Source organism: Pollachius pollachius (genome assembly GCF_949987615.1).
Source record: "Pollachius pollachius genome assembly, chromosome: 14".
Lineage (NCBI taxonomy): Eukaryota > Metazoa > Chordata > Actinopteri > Gadiformes > Gadidae > Pollachius > Pollachius pollachius.
Genome location: NC_136947.1, coordinates 11,038,846 through 11,056,633, shown reverse-complemented (window position 1 = coordinate 11,056,633; position 17,788 = coordinate 11,038,846). Strand labels below are relative to the sequence as shown.

The 17,788-nt window shown below is 49.1% G+C and overlaps 2 protein-coding genes across 5 annotated transcripts; one reads left to right on the top strand and one right to left on the bottom strand.

The window, feature by feature from the left end:
• Nucleotides 1-1,104: 1,104 nt before the first annotated feature.
• On the bottom strand, nt 1,105-10,620 carry LOC307086185 (casein kinase I). 4 transcript variants are annotated; one of them, XM_079751316.1, is made up of 12 exons: nt 10,369-10,620; nt 5,914-6,782; nt 5,285-5,354; nt 5,044-5,192; nt 4,227-4,461; nt 3,652-3,737; nt 3,419-3,503; nt 3,069-3,214; nt 2,708-2,791; nt 2,055-2,156; nt 1,346-1,452; nt 1,105-1,187 (listed from the first exon to the last, which is right to left on the bottom strand). In XM_079751316.1, the coding sequence occupies exons 2-12, from the start codon at nt 6,160-6,162 to the stop codon at nt 1,133-1,135; spliced, it is 1,368 nt and encodes a 455-aa protein (XP_079607442.1). In that variant the 5' UTR covers nt 6,163-6,782; nt 10,369-10,620; the 3' UTR covers nt 1,105-1,132. The 4 variants fall into 4 exon arrangements, with proteins under 4 accessions (XP_079607442.1, XP_079607441.1, XP_079607444.1 ...); XM_079751315.1 differs by having other exon boundaries at nt 3,069-3,217; nt 10,369-10,618; XM_079751318.1 differs by lacking the exon at nt 2,055-2,156 and having other exon boundaries at nt 10,369-10,617.
• A 1,751-nt stretch (nt 10,621-12,371) lies between these two features.
• mrpl37 (mitochondrial ribosomal protein L37) lies at nt 12,372-16,922 on the top strand. The gene is made up of 7 exons (XM_079750685.1): nt 12,372-12,829; nt 13,497-13,677; nt 15,125-15,240; nt 15,823-16,011; nt 16,189-16,478; nt 16,582-16,656; nt 16,777-16,922. The coding sequence occupies exons 1-7, from the start codon at nt 12,466-12,468 to the stop codon at nt 16,852-16,854; spliced, it is 1,293 nt and encodes a 430-aa protein (XP_079606811.1). The 5' UTR covers nt 12,372-12,465; the 3' UTR covers nt 16,855-16,922.
• The last annotated feature ends 866 nt before the right edge of the window (nt 16,923-17,788 follow it).

The window sequence follows — 17,788 nt, the reverse complement described above, 5'->3', positions numbered from 1 at the left end:
GCTACACCTGCAGGCCTTCACTTTACATTGATCGTGAAGGGCTCATGTCATGCCACCAGGTGTGTGTGATTAGCTGGTACAAGTTTGAAAATCATGTCTTCTGATCACACCCACACCTGGTGGCATGACATGAGCCCTTTAAATGTTAAGCTGAAAGACCCACACATCTGCACCTAGAGATAGGAGGAGTAGAGGGGAGGAGGAGGAGAGGTAAAGGGTAGAGAGGAGGTGCCGCCCCCTGGTGGAGACCGGAGAATAAAACTGACCAGCTTTAACTTTTGTTTTTTAATAGAGTTATCTTACTGGTCTTACATCCTCCACTCAAGAGAAAGGAGAACGAACAAAAACAGGAAATTAAAAATACACGTTATTGTGTTTAAAAAAAAGAAATTGAACACACTAGAATCTACTAAAAACACAAACTGCTTCTGACGCTTCGGACAGGAAAGAAAGACGGCCGCCTTTAAAAGAGCTCTGTAGACCGAGGCCTCTGCAGACCGGGTCCTCTGTAGACCGCCCGATGGGACCCGGTCCTGGGTCCTGTCCTGGGCCCCAGACCCCGTCCCAGGTAGACCGGGGGTCCTCAACAGTCCGTAGCTCGGCTCTGTACATCCCCAGGCACGCCTCCGCCGACCCGCCCTCGTCCAATCACACGGCAGCAGGGGCGCGGCGGGGCGACTGAGTCCAACAACAAGGCTCCACCCTCCCTAGTGGCTCTGCCTCCGGGGACCACATCCAACGCACCCACACACTCTGGTGGGGCTCTCTCTCTCTCTCTCTCTCTCTCTCTCTCTTGCTCTCTCTCTGCCCAAGACCAGTGCAGACCAGTCTGGACATGACCAGTCTAGCCCAAACTAGTCTAGGCCAAACCAGTCTAGACCAGATAAGACCAGACCAGTCCTGTCTAGACCAGACTAAATTAGACTTGTCCAGACCAGACCAGTCTAGTTAAGTCCGGTCTAGTCCAGGCAAGTCTAGTCCAGATCAGACTAGTCCAGTCCAGCACGGACTAGTCCAGACCAGTCTAGTCCAGTCTAGACTAGTCTGGACTGGACCGGTCTAGGAGGAGGGGGGGGGGGGGGGGGGGGGGGGGGGGGGGGGGGGGGGGCGGGGGGTGATGTGGTTCATCTTCTCACTTGTGTCTCTGGAGGACTTTCCTCTTCCTCCTCTTAAAGAAACAGCAGCACCTAACACACACACACACACACACACACACACACACACACACACACACACACACACACACACACACACACACACACACACACACACACACACACACACACACAGTTAGTCATCAGGCATTATGATGGGGTCATCCTTCTTATTTTGGGTTAGGTCTTACTTTGTCTCGTCAGCCACCTCCACCTCAGCGTTGGCTGTGATTGGTGCATTGGAGTGTCCTGCCGTCGGGTCGTCCGTATTCAGCTCCCCATTGGTCGAGCTCATCACCTGGAGGCAGATCAGGGGGCAGGGCAAGAACAGGACAACCAATGAACGACAGCCACAGCCTGAACAGAACACACCCCTCGTCCTAGACTGGGTAGCCCCGCCCATTCTGCCGGTGATTTGAGTTCGCCCTGCACAAGGGTCTGGAGAAGAGCAATACATTTCTTTCTGCTTCAGATTCGCTTTTGCGGGAGCCAATCACCAAGCTGGCTTTTCCCCTTAGCACGCTATTGGCTGGTTTAACACAATGACGACAGGGAAGCGACGGCAAGCAGCCAATCGCGTAAAGAGTCAGTTGAACTAGGCTCGTTGATCACACCTCTTGTGCTGAAGAAAATAACAGCAGCTTCCCCAGACCAACGTGCAATCTAGGATTGAGCTTGGTCTGGCAATAGCCAGACTACCCTCGTCCTGGACCTGAACCTCCCCAAATGGATCAGCTATCCCCTCCCAGTGGGATCAGAGGTCATTTGGCTTTAGGAGGCCTACAGGTAGACTGTGGACGTTTGGGATCGAACCCAGAACCCTTCAGATGGACAGACTAACCCTCCCTCCCAGCCGATCTGGCCCCTCCCTCCCAGCCTATCAAAGACCGGCAGCAGTACCTGGACAGAACCTCCCAGCCTATCAGCAGTGAGATGGGAGCCCAGAAGCTCTCGATTGGTCACAGGAGTCGGCTGGGACTCACTGCCCTTCCCCTCTGGAGACTAGAGGAGCAGGAGGAGGGGTGGGGGGGGGATGAGGCGGTGGAGTTGGTGGTGGTAGGGAGGAGGAAGAGCAGGAGGTGGTGGTAGGGAGGAGGAAGAGCAGGAGGTGGTGGTAGGGAGGAGGAAGAGCAGGAGGTGGTGGTAGGGAGGAGGAAGAGCCGGAGGTGGTGGGGGTAGGGGGTAGGAGGTGGAACGTAAAAGGGAGAAGAGGTTAAAAATAAGTAGAAGTTAGCGACCAAAGAGGAGGAGGAGGGGGGAGGAGGTGCAGAATGAGAGGGAGCAGGAGTAGGTGTAGGTTGAGGGAGCAGGAGAAAAGTAGAACAGTTTAGTGTCAGTGTTAAGAGGAGGAGGAGGAGTGCACGTCAGTGGGGCGAGTGCACGTGCTTAGAGACCATGCAAGAGACCCCCTCCACACACAGCCAACCGTGTGTGTGTGTGTGTGTGTGTGTGTGTGTGTGTGTGTGTGTGTGTGTGTGTGTGTGTGTGTGTGTGTGTGTGTGTGTGTGTGTGTGTGTGTGTGTGTGTGTGTGTGTGTGTGTGTGTGTGTGTACCTGGTGTTTAGCGTGGGCAGGGGCTTTCTCTCGGCTGCTGTTCTGTAGCGGCGTCTCGCTGGCCACCGGACCAATCGGAGTGGGCTGGGGAAACGAAGTGATGTCACAGGAAGTGATGTCACAGGAAGTGATGTGAGTTAGCTTCATCTAACGTCTTGTTACACTCCAGCCAAGGAAAAGATCTAAAGCGTGTAGACTCACCAGTGGTTTAGGTCTAGATCTAGAGCAGGTAGACTCACCAGTGGTTTAGGTCTAGATCTAGAGCAGGTAGACTCACAAGTGGTTTAGGTCTAGATCTAGAGCAGGTAGACTCACCAGTGCTCTAGGTATAGAGGTATAGATCTAGAGCGTGTAGACTCACTAGGGGCTTGCCAGTCCAGTCGTACTGGTAGTCGAAGGTGAAGGCGTTGCGGTCGAACAGGTCGGTGAACAGCTTCCTCAGGTAGTCGTAATCCGGCTTCTCAAAGAAGTCCAGCCGGCGCACGTAGCGCAGGTATGTCGCCATCTCTTCTGTACACACAAGTACAGACAGGTTACCACACACACACACACGTAACAACACACACACACGTTACAAAACACACACACGGTACAAAACACATAGGTTACCACACACACACACACACGTTACAAAACACACACGTTACAACAGACACACGTTACAACAGACACACACACACACACAAACAGTGTGTTGGCAGGGGGTCTGACCTGGGAAGCCTTCACAGAGAACCTCGATGGGCGTGTCTCTCTTGGTGTCTCCTATCTTCTGGTAGCGCTCCTTCAGGGTGTCCGCCTGCACACACACACATGTTGGTACACCCACACACATGTCCTGACACACACACACACACACACACACACACACACGTCCCGCCTGGGGAGGTTTGTGTGGTTCTCTTCTAGCGACCTAGGACATGCTAAGGTGGAGAGGGGCTGCTGACCTTTAACCCCTGCCATGGGAGGCTGCCTCGCAGGAAGTACATGAACATGTGACCCAGCGCCTCCAGGTCGTCTCTACGGCTTTGCTCTGCAAGAAGAGGTAGGTCAGTTCTACATTCATATAGCTATAGAACTGCATTCTATCATATATATCTTTATATGAACCCATTCTAAATGTATACATCTATATTAATACATTCTGAATTAATAGACATCCTATCATATAGTTCTATAAACCTCTATAGATATAGACTTACATCTATACATCTATGGATATCCATCTCAACAGACCTATTCTATAGATATGTTTACAGGTGTAGTTCTAAAGAGATCTAGATCTAGAGATATATCGAGTAGAACAGCAGTTTGAACCTTTGCCCAGCTGTGTGTTGATGCTCATGTATCTCGCTCTTTAGAGATGTATCTAGTATTATAGAAAGTGAACCTTTGCCCAGGTTTGTGTTGATACTCATGTTTCTAGCTCTATAGAGATATATTAAAGACAGTGAACCTTTGCCCAGGTTTGTGTTGATACTCATGTTTCTAGCTCTATAGAGATATATTAAAGACAGTGAACCTTTGCCCAGGTGCGTGTTGATGCTCATGTAGCGCGCCGTGCCCGTCAGGCTCTTGTGCTCGCGGTAGGGGATGTGCTTCTTGGTCTCCGGGTCGATGTACTCCTTCGCCAGGCCGAAGTCGATGATGTGGATGGTGTGCTGCCGCTTGGAGCCCGGCCGGCCCACCAGGAAGTTCTCTGGCTTCACGTCCCGGTAGATCAGGCTCCGTGTGTGGACAAACTCCATACGGGTTATCTGGAGGAGATACAGAGGCTGTAGAACCTTCTAGAACCACACAGGTTATATAGAGGAGATACAGAGGCTTTAGAGCCTTTTAGAACCACACCGGTTATCTAGAGGAGATGGAGGCTGCAAGCGGAAACATGGCGGTGATGACGATGGAAACATTGATCCTGTCAACCATTGAGAATTCCCTGTGAACTTCACTGTGAGATCACCATGAAATAAACGAGCAGCTAGCAGCCCTGACGCTAGCAGAGCTAAGGCTAGCAGCCTTGAAGCTAGCAGCAGTAACGATAGCAGAGCTAACGCTAGCAGCCTTGAAGCTAGAAGCCCTTTCGCTAGCAGCCCTGACGCTAGCAGCCATAATGCTAGCAGAATTACCTCTAGCAGCCTTGAAGGTAGCAGCCCTAACGCTAGCAGATTTAATGCTAGCAGCCCTGATGTTAGTAGCTCCGGAGACAGCTCCAGCAGCTAGCCGCTGGGCGCTAGCAGCCAGTCGCTAGCAGCCCTGACGCTAGCAGAGCTAACACTAGCAGCTCCAGACAATAGCAGCCATATGCTAACAGAGCTCCAGACGCTCGCAGCCTTGCTCACCAGCTGGATGGCCACCATGAGCACGGTCTTCAGGGAGAAGGTGCGGTCACAGAGGTCGAACAGGTCCTCCAGGCTGGGCCCCAGAAGCTCCAGCACCATGGCGTTGTACTTCCCACACGGCCCGAAGTAGAACACCTGGGGTACACCCTCTGGAGCGCGGGGGGGGGGGGGGGGGGGTTAGAGGTCAGGGGTCAGGGTCTCTATGGGTCCGCTCACCAGGTCAGAGGAGGAGAGGTCTCACCTGAGCTGCCCAGCTGCTTGTAGAACCGGTACTCCAGGTGGAGCTGGGGAGCGCGCGACTTGATTGGCTCCTAGAAAGGAAGTGGAGGGTCAGTCTCTATGTTGCATATAAAGTGGTTCAGTACCAGATGGTTCTGATACATGGTTCTGATACATGTATAATGGTTCAGCACCAGTTAGATGGGTCCGGTACATGTGTAGTGGTTCAGTACCAGTTTGATAGTTCTGATACATGTGTAGTGGTTTAGGTCCAGATTGATGGTTCTGGTCTATGTATAGTAGTTCCGTACTAGTTTGATGGTTCTGGTACATGTGTAGTGTTGAATTACCAGTTTGATGGTACATGTGTTAGCAGTTTGATGGCCACATATTCGTTGGTGTACAGGTTCTGATACGTGTATAATGGTTCAGTACCAGTTTGATGGTGGTTCTGGTACATGTGTAGTGGTTCATTACCAGTTTGATGGTACTGATATAATGGTTCATTACAAGTTTGATGGTACATGTGTAGTGGTTACGTACCAGTTTGATGGTACATGTATAATGGTTCATTACCAGTTTGCTGGTACACGTGTAATGGTTCAGTACCAGTTTGATGATGGTTCTGGTACACGTACACTGGTTCCTTACCAGTTTGATGGCCACGTATTCGTTGGTGTACAGGTTCTTGCCCAGCCGCAGCTCTCCAAAGTTGCCACAGCCGATCTTCTTGCCGACGCGGAAGTTGGGTCCGACCATCAGAACCCCGGAGTTGGAGCCGGCGCTGCGGCTGCCATGCCCCGACCGGTTGCTCGCCTTGGCCGACATCCTCTTGCCCTCCTCAGCCTCGCCCTTAGCCCCGGCCCCGCCCCCGCCCGCCCCCCGCTTGTCAAAGTCCATCAGCTTGTGGTAGCCTGGTCTCTCCACGGTTACGCTGGTTCCATGCACCCCTCAACCGCTCAGAGAAGCCGCCTGCGGCCTGGCCGGGATAGCGCTTAGCGAGGAGGGGCAAGCTCAGGGAGATGCTAGGTCTCAGCTAGGACGGCTAGGTTCAGCAGATGATATGTGGTTAGCTAGCCTAGGGAGATATAAGGGGTTATCTAGGATAGGCTAGGTACAGGAGATGCTGGGTGGTTAGCTATAAGAGGATATTGGGATACTAGTGTGTTAGCTAGGCTAGCTTCAGAATGGCCACTGGAAGGTCGCTGGCTGAAGGTAGTGATTGGTCGATGGGCCAGCCCCCCCGGTAGGGGCCAGGGGTCAGGATGAAGAGGAAAAGAATGACTTGATCTGCCACAGTCGGTAGCTAACTACATGCTAACATGCTACATGTGGCTAGCAAGCACAGCGGACTTCACCTTCAGGCTGAGTGCTGCACCATTCCAGCCTAGCCTTCCACTAGCTAAACACTGTGGCTGCAGCAGGGCTAGTGGGAGCTACACGTTAGCTGCATTCACTGCATTGGAGGAGAACGTTGAGCGAAGGTTCTGGTGTCTCTGGTCACATGGCTCACTGGTCCCCTGGAGATACACAACACACGAGCCATTAGACTTTCCAAGGCTGGAAGGCCCCTCTCAACCATATCCTGAAGATATCTTCATTGTACACCAGAATCCTTGCTAGCAGAAGAAGGGGGGGCTGGGTGTCTACTGGCCAGAGGTAGGAGGAGCTAGAAGTGATAACTAGCAGATTAGGCCTAGTTAGCCAAATCGGTTTGTTCCCACACTGAGGAACACGCAGGGAGGGAGATTAGGTTTCCCTAGTTCCACCTCCTCCTCCACCAACATCTCTCTCCCTTCCTCCTCTCTCTCCCTCCCTCCCACCACTTCTCTTTCTACTCATCCCGTCTTTCTCCTCCCTTCTCTGTTACCGTGATTAACATCCTGCCCCTACCTCCTCCTCCCTCTCTACTTCTCCCTCCCTCCCTCTCTTGTGGAAGCAGTGACCAGTTGGTCAATGCGTTGAATACATGTTGAAAGCATCACGTCAGACCCACGAAAAACTGTTAAATAAATACCACTGGGGTAGCAGCCCATTGTAGCAGTGGTGTATTGGGTGGTGTAGCGATGTTGTAGCGGTGGTGGTGTAGCGGTGGTGGTGTAGTTGTGGTGGTTTAGCGGTGGTGTAATGTCGGTTGTATAGTGGTGGTGTAGCGGTGGTGATGTTGCGGTGGTGTAGTATCGGTTGTATAGCGGTGGTGTAGCATTGGTGTAGTATCGGTTGTATAGCAGTGCGGTGGTGTAGCAGTGGTGTAGCAGTGGAGTAGCGGTGGTTTAGGGGTGGTGTAGCAGCATGTGTAGGCTGTATCAGCAGCCCTACATGGAGCAGCCTACAGCATCAGATGCTACGGCTCCCACACAGTACAGTCCTCTAGCTCTCCTACTCACTGCAGCTGCCAGAACTCAGGCCCTGCAATTCATACCAGCACCGGTTAGCAAAGGCTACAGATACAGAGTCTGACATGAGGCTGGAGCCAGTCAGACCTCCATGTCCAGTAAGAAAACCTCCAGAGCTCCAGCTGGTCAGGGTCTTCTACATTGGTTCAGCCAGAGGAACCCATCAAAGGAGGCGCTGTCAGAATGGAGTGGTAAATAGAGAGAAGAAAGAAATGCAGAACTAACGCCCGTCCACATGGGCGAAAACTATCTTTTCCCCTCTGTTTTCCTTTGATGCGTTTCAGGAATTTCTCCATAAAGACGGACTCATTGCAAAAACGCATGTAGCTGTAGAAACTCTGTAGTACATATTCAAGGCCACTGTGTGGCGCTGGTTCTTAACCAATAAAAAGAAGAAGACGAGACGGAGTATGTGCATTATGGCGCGTTCACGTCGCTGGAAATTATGGGAAAAACATTTTCGTAACGTCGGAAAGTTCGTGTGAACGCCACCTCATGAGGCTGTTAATATTCTACTTCCGTTCGGCAACTCTGGCCAAATTTTGTTAACAGAGTATGGTTTGGTTTACTAGTGACGCGCATGAACATGGAGGAACATGAACGTCTTACTCAATATAAAAGAATCAACCATCATATCACATGCTTCACTACTGATTGACGTAACGTCTTTTGGCATGACTTTGCTCAGTTTTAAACGTTGTGTACTGGTGAACCAGCTCTAGATAAGGGGAAGTGTTGCCTTCCACACAGTGGCTATACTGTATGTGCTTCTCATAAATAAAAGCAAAAGGATAGTAGGTGGTAGGCATCAAGGAAATAAAGGCATGCAAACTTGATCCTACTAAGTTCTGTTTAGTTCTGGTTTTTATCGGATAAAAAACCCCTGCTGTAAAGAACTTTTAGATTCCCAACCGGCTGTTTCCCAAGTGCACATAAGCGGTCACTGTCGGGAACACGTGTAAGCGTGAGCGTCATCACTGGCGAGCCGTCTCGTTATCACCAGGAGAGTGAATGCGCCTTTAAGCCTGCGCGCTGTATACAAACATGTTGTTAAACCTTTTAGATTGAGCAGAAAATATTTTTTAATGTCAGTTAGTAATTAAATTTACCAAGGGACAAAAATAATACAAATTAAATCAAACAAAACAACTTTGACAGAACTCTAACATTGCCCAGCTGGTGGGGGGACGATGACGTCATTGTTTGCCTATTAGGCGTCCACACGAATCCTAACACGAAAACGCATAGGGCCGTATTTTTCTTATTCACCCTGAGACCTGGTTTCAACAAGGTGCGTTTTTTGGACACCATAAACGCCGGATTCGTCTGGACGGTCGGCCCAAAAAAAAAAAAAAAAAACCTTTACGTGTGGACGGTGCCTAGACAGCCAAAAAACATCCCTCGCTCCTCCAGCTTCTCCACCAATGACAAGTGTTGCATTTCACACACCTGGGTCAGAAATTAGCCGGGGGCGGGTTAAAATCCAAGAGGTCTCACGGGCCTCAGCTAAATAGATGTTCTCACAGCACATTGAACTCACTAGTAGCTGAGGGATGGCTGTGGCACGGTCAGGAGTTGACACCCGTATGATAGCTGTTAAATGTTAAGAGCACCCACGGTGAGACCGGTTCCCCTCACACCTGGTCCCTAACCAGAGAGGATCCCACTCTGGATTAGGAACTGCTTTTTGCTGTCCTCCCAGCAGTCTGTTAAGAAGTCCTCCTCTCCCGAAGTACTTCACCTTGACCTTCATCCTCCCATCAGAACCTCTGGTCAAAAGACTACAGCTAGGAGGCCTTCACACTGGATGGACAAATATCACTTCCTCCAACACATGATGGATCTATATGGAGTACGGACCAATATGAACAGCAGCAATACGACTATACTCCCAGATCAGCTGGTCCAGAGAGGAGCTGGACACAAACCCAGACATCACTCACTAACATCTACTGTAGTAGTGTTATGTTATTTTAACTATATTTTATGTTGAGGTAACAAGATGTTATGTTAACTAGATGTTCTGTTGAGATAACTAGATGTTGAGGTAACCAGATGTTATGTTAACTAGATGTAATGTTAAGGTAACTAGATGTTTTGTTGAGATAACTAGATGTTGAGGTAACAAGATGTTATGTTAACTAGATGTAATGTTAAGGTTAGTAGATGTAATGTTGAGGTAACTAGATGTCATGTTGTGGTAACTAGATGTTATGTTGTCGTAACTAGATGTTATGTTGACGTAACTAGGTGTTATGTTGAGGTAACTAGGTGTTATGTTGAGTTAACTAGATGTTATGTTGCAGTAACCAGATGTTATGTTGAGGTAACTAGACGTTATGTTGAGTTAACTAGATGTTATATTGAGGTAATTATATGTTATGGCGAGGTAATTATATATTATGTTGAGGAAACTAGTCAAGCAGTCAGGCTAAGGTAGTTAGTTAAAAGTGTGTGGCCTTGCCCTGTTAGCCTAACACAAAAAACGTAAACTAAAAGGTTAACATGCGTCCATGTTTGGTAAAGGATATATTGTGTTACAGAGCAGTACTGTCTAAAGCCCGTCACTTAGTACAGAAAGTCTGTTAGCACAGCAGCAGCTAGCCACAAGCTAAGGCTAGCTGGCTAACGTCATATCTCAACCCACACATTCTCCGTCAGCTTTTGGAAAACACGCATTGTATTTGAAGTTGAGAAGCCATCTACCTACCAATCTGTGTTTTCTTGGGAGTATTTTGTAGTTGAAAGGTGGACAAAGTAGTGTTTTAGTCTCGTATCATCTGTCTTCCTGTGGTGGTTTAGCAGCGGATCCAGACGCTCCGTCGGTGGGGGCGCTGCGCTCTTAGCGTAGCCCGCCGGACGGCCCGTGGCGCCGGGCTCGGTCCTGGCGTAGAGCGCTTCGGGAATACGAGGCAGAGAATCAGCGTGTTGTCGGGAAGACTGAGTGGCTGACGGAGACAGTCAGGAGAGGGGGAGGGACGAACCATACCTCTTGTCTCTTTATCCGTCTCTCTCTCTCTCTCTCTCTCTCTCTCTCTAGCTATCACACTATCTATACTCCATATCTCTCTCTCTCTCTCTCTCTCTCTCTCTCTCTCTCTCTCTCTCTCTGTCTCTGTCTCTCTCTGTCTCTCTCTCTGTCTCTCTCTCTCAATTAAATAAAATGCAATTAAAAAAAAGCTTTATTGGCATGAGAAATAAACAACTTACATTGCCAAAGTAGTGGAACAATAAAGAGGTCAAAGTATAAAACGTTAAATACAAAATACATCAGTTATTATACTAAGTACTCAATATTGAAAAAGTAAAATGTGGGATATTATAAAAAAATAGTTAGTATCTCCTATAAACAGATAAATTAAATATACACTCTGAATTCAAAGTTTTTAGAATATGAGGACGATTGCTATATCTCTCTATCTCTCTATCTCTCTATCTATCTATCTATCTATCTATCTATCTATCTATCTATTATCTACCTGTCTGTCTGTTTGTTTCCCTTCTCTGTCTTGTGTCTTCTTCATTGTTTTGTGTTTAATAGTGCTAAATGTGATGTCATAATATTATATTTCATGTAATAATGTTTCTATATAAAGTAGTAATGGTATATGTAATGATATAATTCTACAAATAATGTAGTGATGTGTAACTTTCATTTATTACATACAGTTATAAAAAAAAATGGGGAAAAGCTACAAGCAGCATTTTACAGGTTACATGTTGTTTGGTGAATTGACTTCATCTTTCTTGAGCAGTTAGAACTTTTTGGTCCCCAAAAGCCACTAAGTTGGTCCCGCTCAAATCATTCCGTCTAGGATCTGTGGTCATTTTAGTCACAGTTTATGCTCATTTCAATACAACTCCCTAATTGAAAATATGTGGATTTCATCTTGTTCAGAATTATATCCTGAACAACTTTTGTATTGGACTCAAGATCATAGGAGTCCATTTTGATGTAGATATAAAGCATTTAAGTCTTGACGTGTTTTAAACCACACCCTTTTCAATGACTCCTGGGTGCCTTAATTTTTATTGTAGACGTCCCTTTATGTCAGATTGAAAACATTGGTCCAGAGATGATTTGTGCAAAATTAATTTTGTCTAAGTCAAAAAACCTAGGATCCTAAGGGAGTTAAGTGTTTTTAACAAAATTGAAAATGGCCTTAAATCTATCTATACAGAAGTCATAGGTCCTTCAGGCATATTTGTTCACCATGAGGATATGCATGTGTGGGCAAAGTTTCATGACTTTAAGTCAAAGGGGTCACGAGATATGCTTGTTCCAAATTTGCATTTCTGGACTATTGCTATAGCGCCGCCCTCGGCCAATCAGTGTTATATTTATTCTCTATTAATCTGGAGCCAGCCTCTACAGTTGTAGAAAGTTTAATTAAAGCGTGCGAGCGGTTTAGGCTGTAAGTCAAAGGTGGCGGACTAATAATAATAAAACTAACGATGACAATAGGTTGCCTCGCACTTTGTGCTTGGCTCCCTAAAAATAAAAGATCTAGGCGTTCCTTTTAAATCTATAATCCTATTAATGCGGTCATACGACCTTATCTCTCTAACTGCCATGTCCTCCTGAGCCACCAGGGACGCTGTCGCGTCCTGAGCCAACAGGGGCGCTGTGGCGTCCTGAGCCACCAGGGGCGCTATGGCCTACTGGGAAATCGCTACCAAACCACGAAGAACAGTTCATCGCCAACATGGCCGCCTCCTGCAGGACGTGATCCAGCTCATATAACAACAATATATGTCATATATATATAACATATAGAATATCTATAATATAAACAAGAAGTGCAGAATGATCCCAGAAGCGACGCAGCGGTTACGGTCCGCGGCGCCTCTTTTGTCTAAAGCGGCTTCACTAAACGACGCGCGGCTTTTCGGAGTCCAACCGCGGCGACATCTCAATGTCAGCTGCCGCCGAGCCGGCAAGATCAACCACCGGCCGCCGCCGAGGGACCGGGTGGAGATCCCGGGGCTGGAGGCCGTGACCTACGCGGACAGGATGCACTACGTCCCGGGCCTGTCAAAGCCGGTGTCCCCGCGGTGGGAGATGGGCCACAAGGACCCGCGCTTCTACCGGTCCCCGCCGCACCGGGACATGGCCCTGCATCGGGAGGAGCCGTGCTACGTGTTCCACCAGCGGAGCAGCATCCTGGAGGGTGAGGACGCACCGTCACACGGTCTGCACTGTTAGAGAGGAGCAGAAGACAGGCCGACTGTTGCTCCCAAGGTTGGCTGTTAGCTTAGGAGTTTAATCAAGTATAGTATAAAACACACTGCACGCCTACTGTATATCTCGGGTAGAATGCTCAATATACTACTGCACAAACTATTATAATAACATTATAATAACCTTCTGAATTACAGTAGAGAAATGTGATTCAAGACAATCAGGGGGCCTGAGAGCGTCAGGGTATTCAGTCAAAAGAGTTCAATGAGAGATGGTATGAATTGGGTGATATATCATACTTTATTCATGTTCAGGGCGCAAGACTGTGATTTCTAAAGGCGGGGGGGTGGGGGGGGGGGGACGACGACATGTGACACTCCTGCAGAGAGCCTTTAGGTGGGTTCAGAGACAGGTCAAAAAGAGCAGGTAGGGGTCATCTGGCTCTAGGCAGCCTACAGGTAGAGGTTGTTGGTATGGAGCCCAGAGCCTCCCAGCTGTGGTCAACACCCTGAACTCGGACGGTGTCGTTGTCCTAATCCCGAACACACATGAACAACTGGTGCTGCTATAGTTGACATCATTTTAATGGAGAGATCTACTACCTGCTGCACTCTGGCTCACTTCCTGCTTATCTCCCGGTCACTTCCTGTCTGCAGGGGTGCGTCAGGCGCTGTGGCTGACCAAGGCAAAGCTGACGGCCGGCCTGCCCCCTCAGCTCCTCGCATTGGCCGAGAGCTCGGCCAATCAGATCGCGGATCAGGATGAGCGCGTGCAGAACGCCATCAACCACGCCCGCTTCTGGGAGACGACGGAGGCGGAGCCTAAAGAGAACTACAGGTACACCCACAAACACCAGAAAATGTCTTAATCAAGGAGCGCGGGGGGGTTTGTCTCCTGGCCCTGCGGTCTTCAGTGAGGGTTTCAGTTCGCAATAATATATATATAATGTGTGTATATATATATATATATATATATACTAGTGCTGTCAGTTCAACGCGTTATTAACGGCGTTAACGCAAACCAATTTTAACTGCGTTAGTTTTTTTATTGCGCGATTAACGCTCTTTTTGCTTGGCAAACGTTGTAGTTTTTTCACCTGCTGTCTAGCAACAACTAGTCACGTTAGCAAAACTACTTCACCATACTGGATCTAGCTACACCGGAAACAAAACAACAAGCACGCCGCCGGGATCTCCACCCGGTCCCTCGGGGGCGGCCGGTGGTTGATCTTGCCGGCTCGGCGTTGAGATGTTGCACTTTTACGTCTTTCTGACCAATCGCAGTTCAAGGCCCACCTGGGCTGTACCACTTCGGGAGGGGCCGTCAAGTTACTCCCCTCTAGACAAAATCGACTTGGTTGCGACGTTGACAGGTTATGTCTGTTGAGTGAGTGAGAGGTTGCGGGCGCACAGCTCAGGCTGACGGACGGCGCTGCAAGGAACTTTTATAAACGCAATATTGTTTTCCCGCAGTAATCAGCCCGACAGCCCCGAAACGTTAATGGCCCACCGGGATTCTCCCGACTCTCTCGATTACCACTCCACCACCGTGTGTGTGTGTGTGTGTGTGTGTGTGTGTGTAGGCGTTATTCGATAGCCTGGTAATGTGTATAGGCCTACGTACGGTAGGAATATTCATGCTAGTTTAAATAATAAATGTTATAATATTTCCTATCTTTGCTGAGCAAGAGTTTTGTTCGAAAGTTCAGTGATTGAAACAAATTAAAACCTGGGCTATTGAAGTTTTACGGTAGGCCTACCACTGTCATGCACCTACCCGATGTCAAGTGGACCAGGTTGAATACACTGCGGGTCTCTCTTCTTATATCCATCTTACCAAATAAATGGATATCTTACCAAATATATTTTATTACTGTCCTTCTCAACACTCTCTGATCTCACTAAAAGGCTAGCAGCACGAAATCAAGGGATATTTAGAATAGAAAAAAATGTGTGATTAATCATGAGTTAACTATGACGTTAATGCGATTAAATATTTGAAATTCTTGACAGCACTAATATATGCCCCTTCTTCCTGAAACACTTTGTAAATCTGATCACTAAAGAGCTAGTGATATATATCAAATAATGTATGTATAATAAAAAAAATAATATCTAATTTTGTATAATAATACTACTACTAATATATCTATATAAAAATGTTTAATAATACTACTACTAATATCTATATAATAATGTATAACACTGCTATATATCTAATAATGTATAACACTGATATCGATCACATACTTTATAACACTGGTTCCCCTGCGTTGGTCTGTCAGCTCCACTCTGGTCCACAACCTACTGCAGCTCTGCTCCAGCCTGCAGGCCGGCCGCCCCGCGCTAGGGAGGAGGATGCTGGCCGAGAAGTACTCCGTCACCGCCTCCTGGAGCAGAGGTAGGCCACCGCTAGCCCGCCGCTAGCCCACCGCTAGCCCGCCGCTAGCCCACCGCTAGCCCCGCTGATAGCCCACCGCTAGCCCCGCTGATAGCCCCGCTGATAGCCCCGCTGAAAGCCCCGCTGATAGCCACGCCGCTAGCCATGCTGCTAGCCATCGCCCAACGACATCGCCCAACGACATTTACATCTACATTTACATTGAGGGTGTGTAGCAGACGCTTTTATCCAAAGAGACTTACAATCAGTCCATTTGTCAAAACAAAGAGAAACAAAAATATATCTCTGTCGGTACAGTAAGGATGTTTATGTATACAAGTGCCAAGCACTAACAATCACTAGGTTAACCCATTCCCCGTACACAACAGAGCAAGCTAGGGTAATCCGCTACTCCATTTTAAGTACTATAACTAAATACGACATACAATAAGTGCATACATTAACTGCCAGGGCGTACAACAAGTAGGAGGGGAAGGACTTAAGACCTCTCCGCATAGCCACCCCGCTATGCAGAGCCTAGGTGAACTCTGAACAGGTGAGTCTTGAGTCTCTTCAAAGTGTGTGTGTGTGTGTGTGTGTCAGGTGAGGACCTGTTCCAGGTCAGAGGTCAGAACGGGCTCCTGCTGAGCAGCGCCTGGCCCCTCTCCCCCCTCGCTGACAGACAGGAAGTGGAGGAGACGGCGAACCACGAGCTGGAGACCTTCTACCCCGTCGCCCCAACCATCGACCTGCAGACCACCCACCTGTACGACCCCTCAGAGAGCACCACAGGTACGCACGCACGCACACACACACACACACACACACACACACACACACACACACACACACACACACACACACACACACACACACACACACACACACACACACACACACACACACACACACACACACACACACACACACACACAGACACAGTGACTGGAGGTGTCTTCCTCCGATCAGGGTTCAGGAGTGACTACCCTTACCCCCACGCCCACACGCTCTACTTCCTGGACGGCGTGGACCGGCGCTGCAGGCTCCGCCCCCCTCAGCTGCGAGCCAAGATGATCATGTTCTGCTTCGCCAATGCCCTGGCCCGCGCCCGTGGCCTCGCCCCCCCGGAGGGCCCCGCCCCCCTCCTGGAGCGGCCGGTGTGCGTCCAGGCGGTCGGGACGGACGGACAGACCTTCCAGTTCGTCTTTTTCCAGCTGAACACGACCGAGCTGACAAACCACAGCGGGGTCAAGAACCAGGTCTGTCTGTCTGTCTGTCAGCCTGTCTGTCTGCCTGTTTGTCTGCCTGTCTGCCTGTCTGTCTGTCTGTCTTGGTAACATACATGCTGTGTTTGATTGACAGGTCTGGCTGGAGGAGGATGTTCCGCTCTATGACTCCGCTAGGCTCCGCCCACTCATGAGGAGGAAGGAGGTGATGGTAAGAAACTCATTCACTACCTCAATCACTACCTCACTCACTCATTCACTACCTCACTCCCTCACTCACTACCTGACTCACTCATTCACTAACTCTCTCTGTCCCCCCCTCCCCGTCCAGGTTCCTGCCGGTCTGATTGGCTACCGGCCGGAGACGTTCAGGAAGTTCCTCTCACTCTACCTCCATGGAGCACAGTGATGTGTGTGTGTGTGCGTGTGTGTGCGTGTGTGTGTGTGTGTCCTCTGAAAAATCAGGCAATAAAAATATCATCAAGACAACCTCTTATGTGTGTTATTGTGTCTCCATGGAGCTTGAATGAATCACACGGGAGACTGACCCCAGGTCTGTTCTCAGCAGACTGACCCCAGGTCGGTTCTCAGCAGACTGACCCCAGGTCTGTTCTCAGCAGACTGACCCCAGGTCTGTTCTCAGCAGACTGACCCCAGGTCGGTTCTCAGCAGACTGACCCCAGGTCTATTCTCAGCAGACTGACCCCAGGTCGGTTCTCAGCAGACTGACTCAGATGAGTTGGATCAGGCTGTATTTCTGGTTAGTGTCACAGTTACGTCACCCTGTCACGTTCACTCTCTAACGTAGAGATCCTAACGTTCACCTGGACCCAGGCTGTAGACCGGGTCCCGGGGCTGCAGGCCGGGTCCAGGGGCTTTAAGACTGGTCCCGGGGCTGCAGGCCGGTTCCAGGGGCTTTAAGACTGGTCCCGGGGCTGCAGGCCGGTTCCAGGGGCTTTAAGACTGGTCCCGGGGCTGCAGGCCGGGTCCAGGGGCTTTAAGACTGGTCCCGGGGCTGCAGGCCGGGTCCAGGGGCTTTAAGACTGGTCCTGGGGCTGCAGGCTGGGTCCAGGGGCTGTAGGCAGTGGCGGTCTTAACATAGAGGCATAGGTAGGCGGCTGCATGGGGCCCTCAACCAACCAAAAAAAAAACATTCCATTATGAACGCTTCAAAAGAATGGTAAATATTATTAATGTTCTGAAGAAATACGTTGAAACGCTTAATTTGTAGTTAAAATGTCCAGTTCATGGTTATCTGTCCCTACACAAACATCCCCTACTTTCACAATGAAATGGACTAGTACGTTACGGTGCGCAGTGTGAAAGATAAGGAGGACGATGTT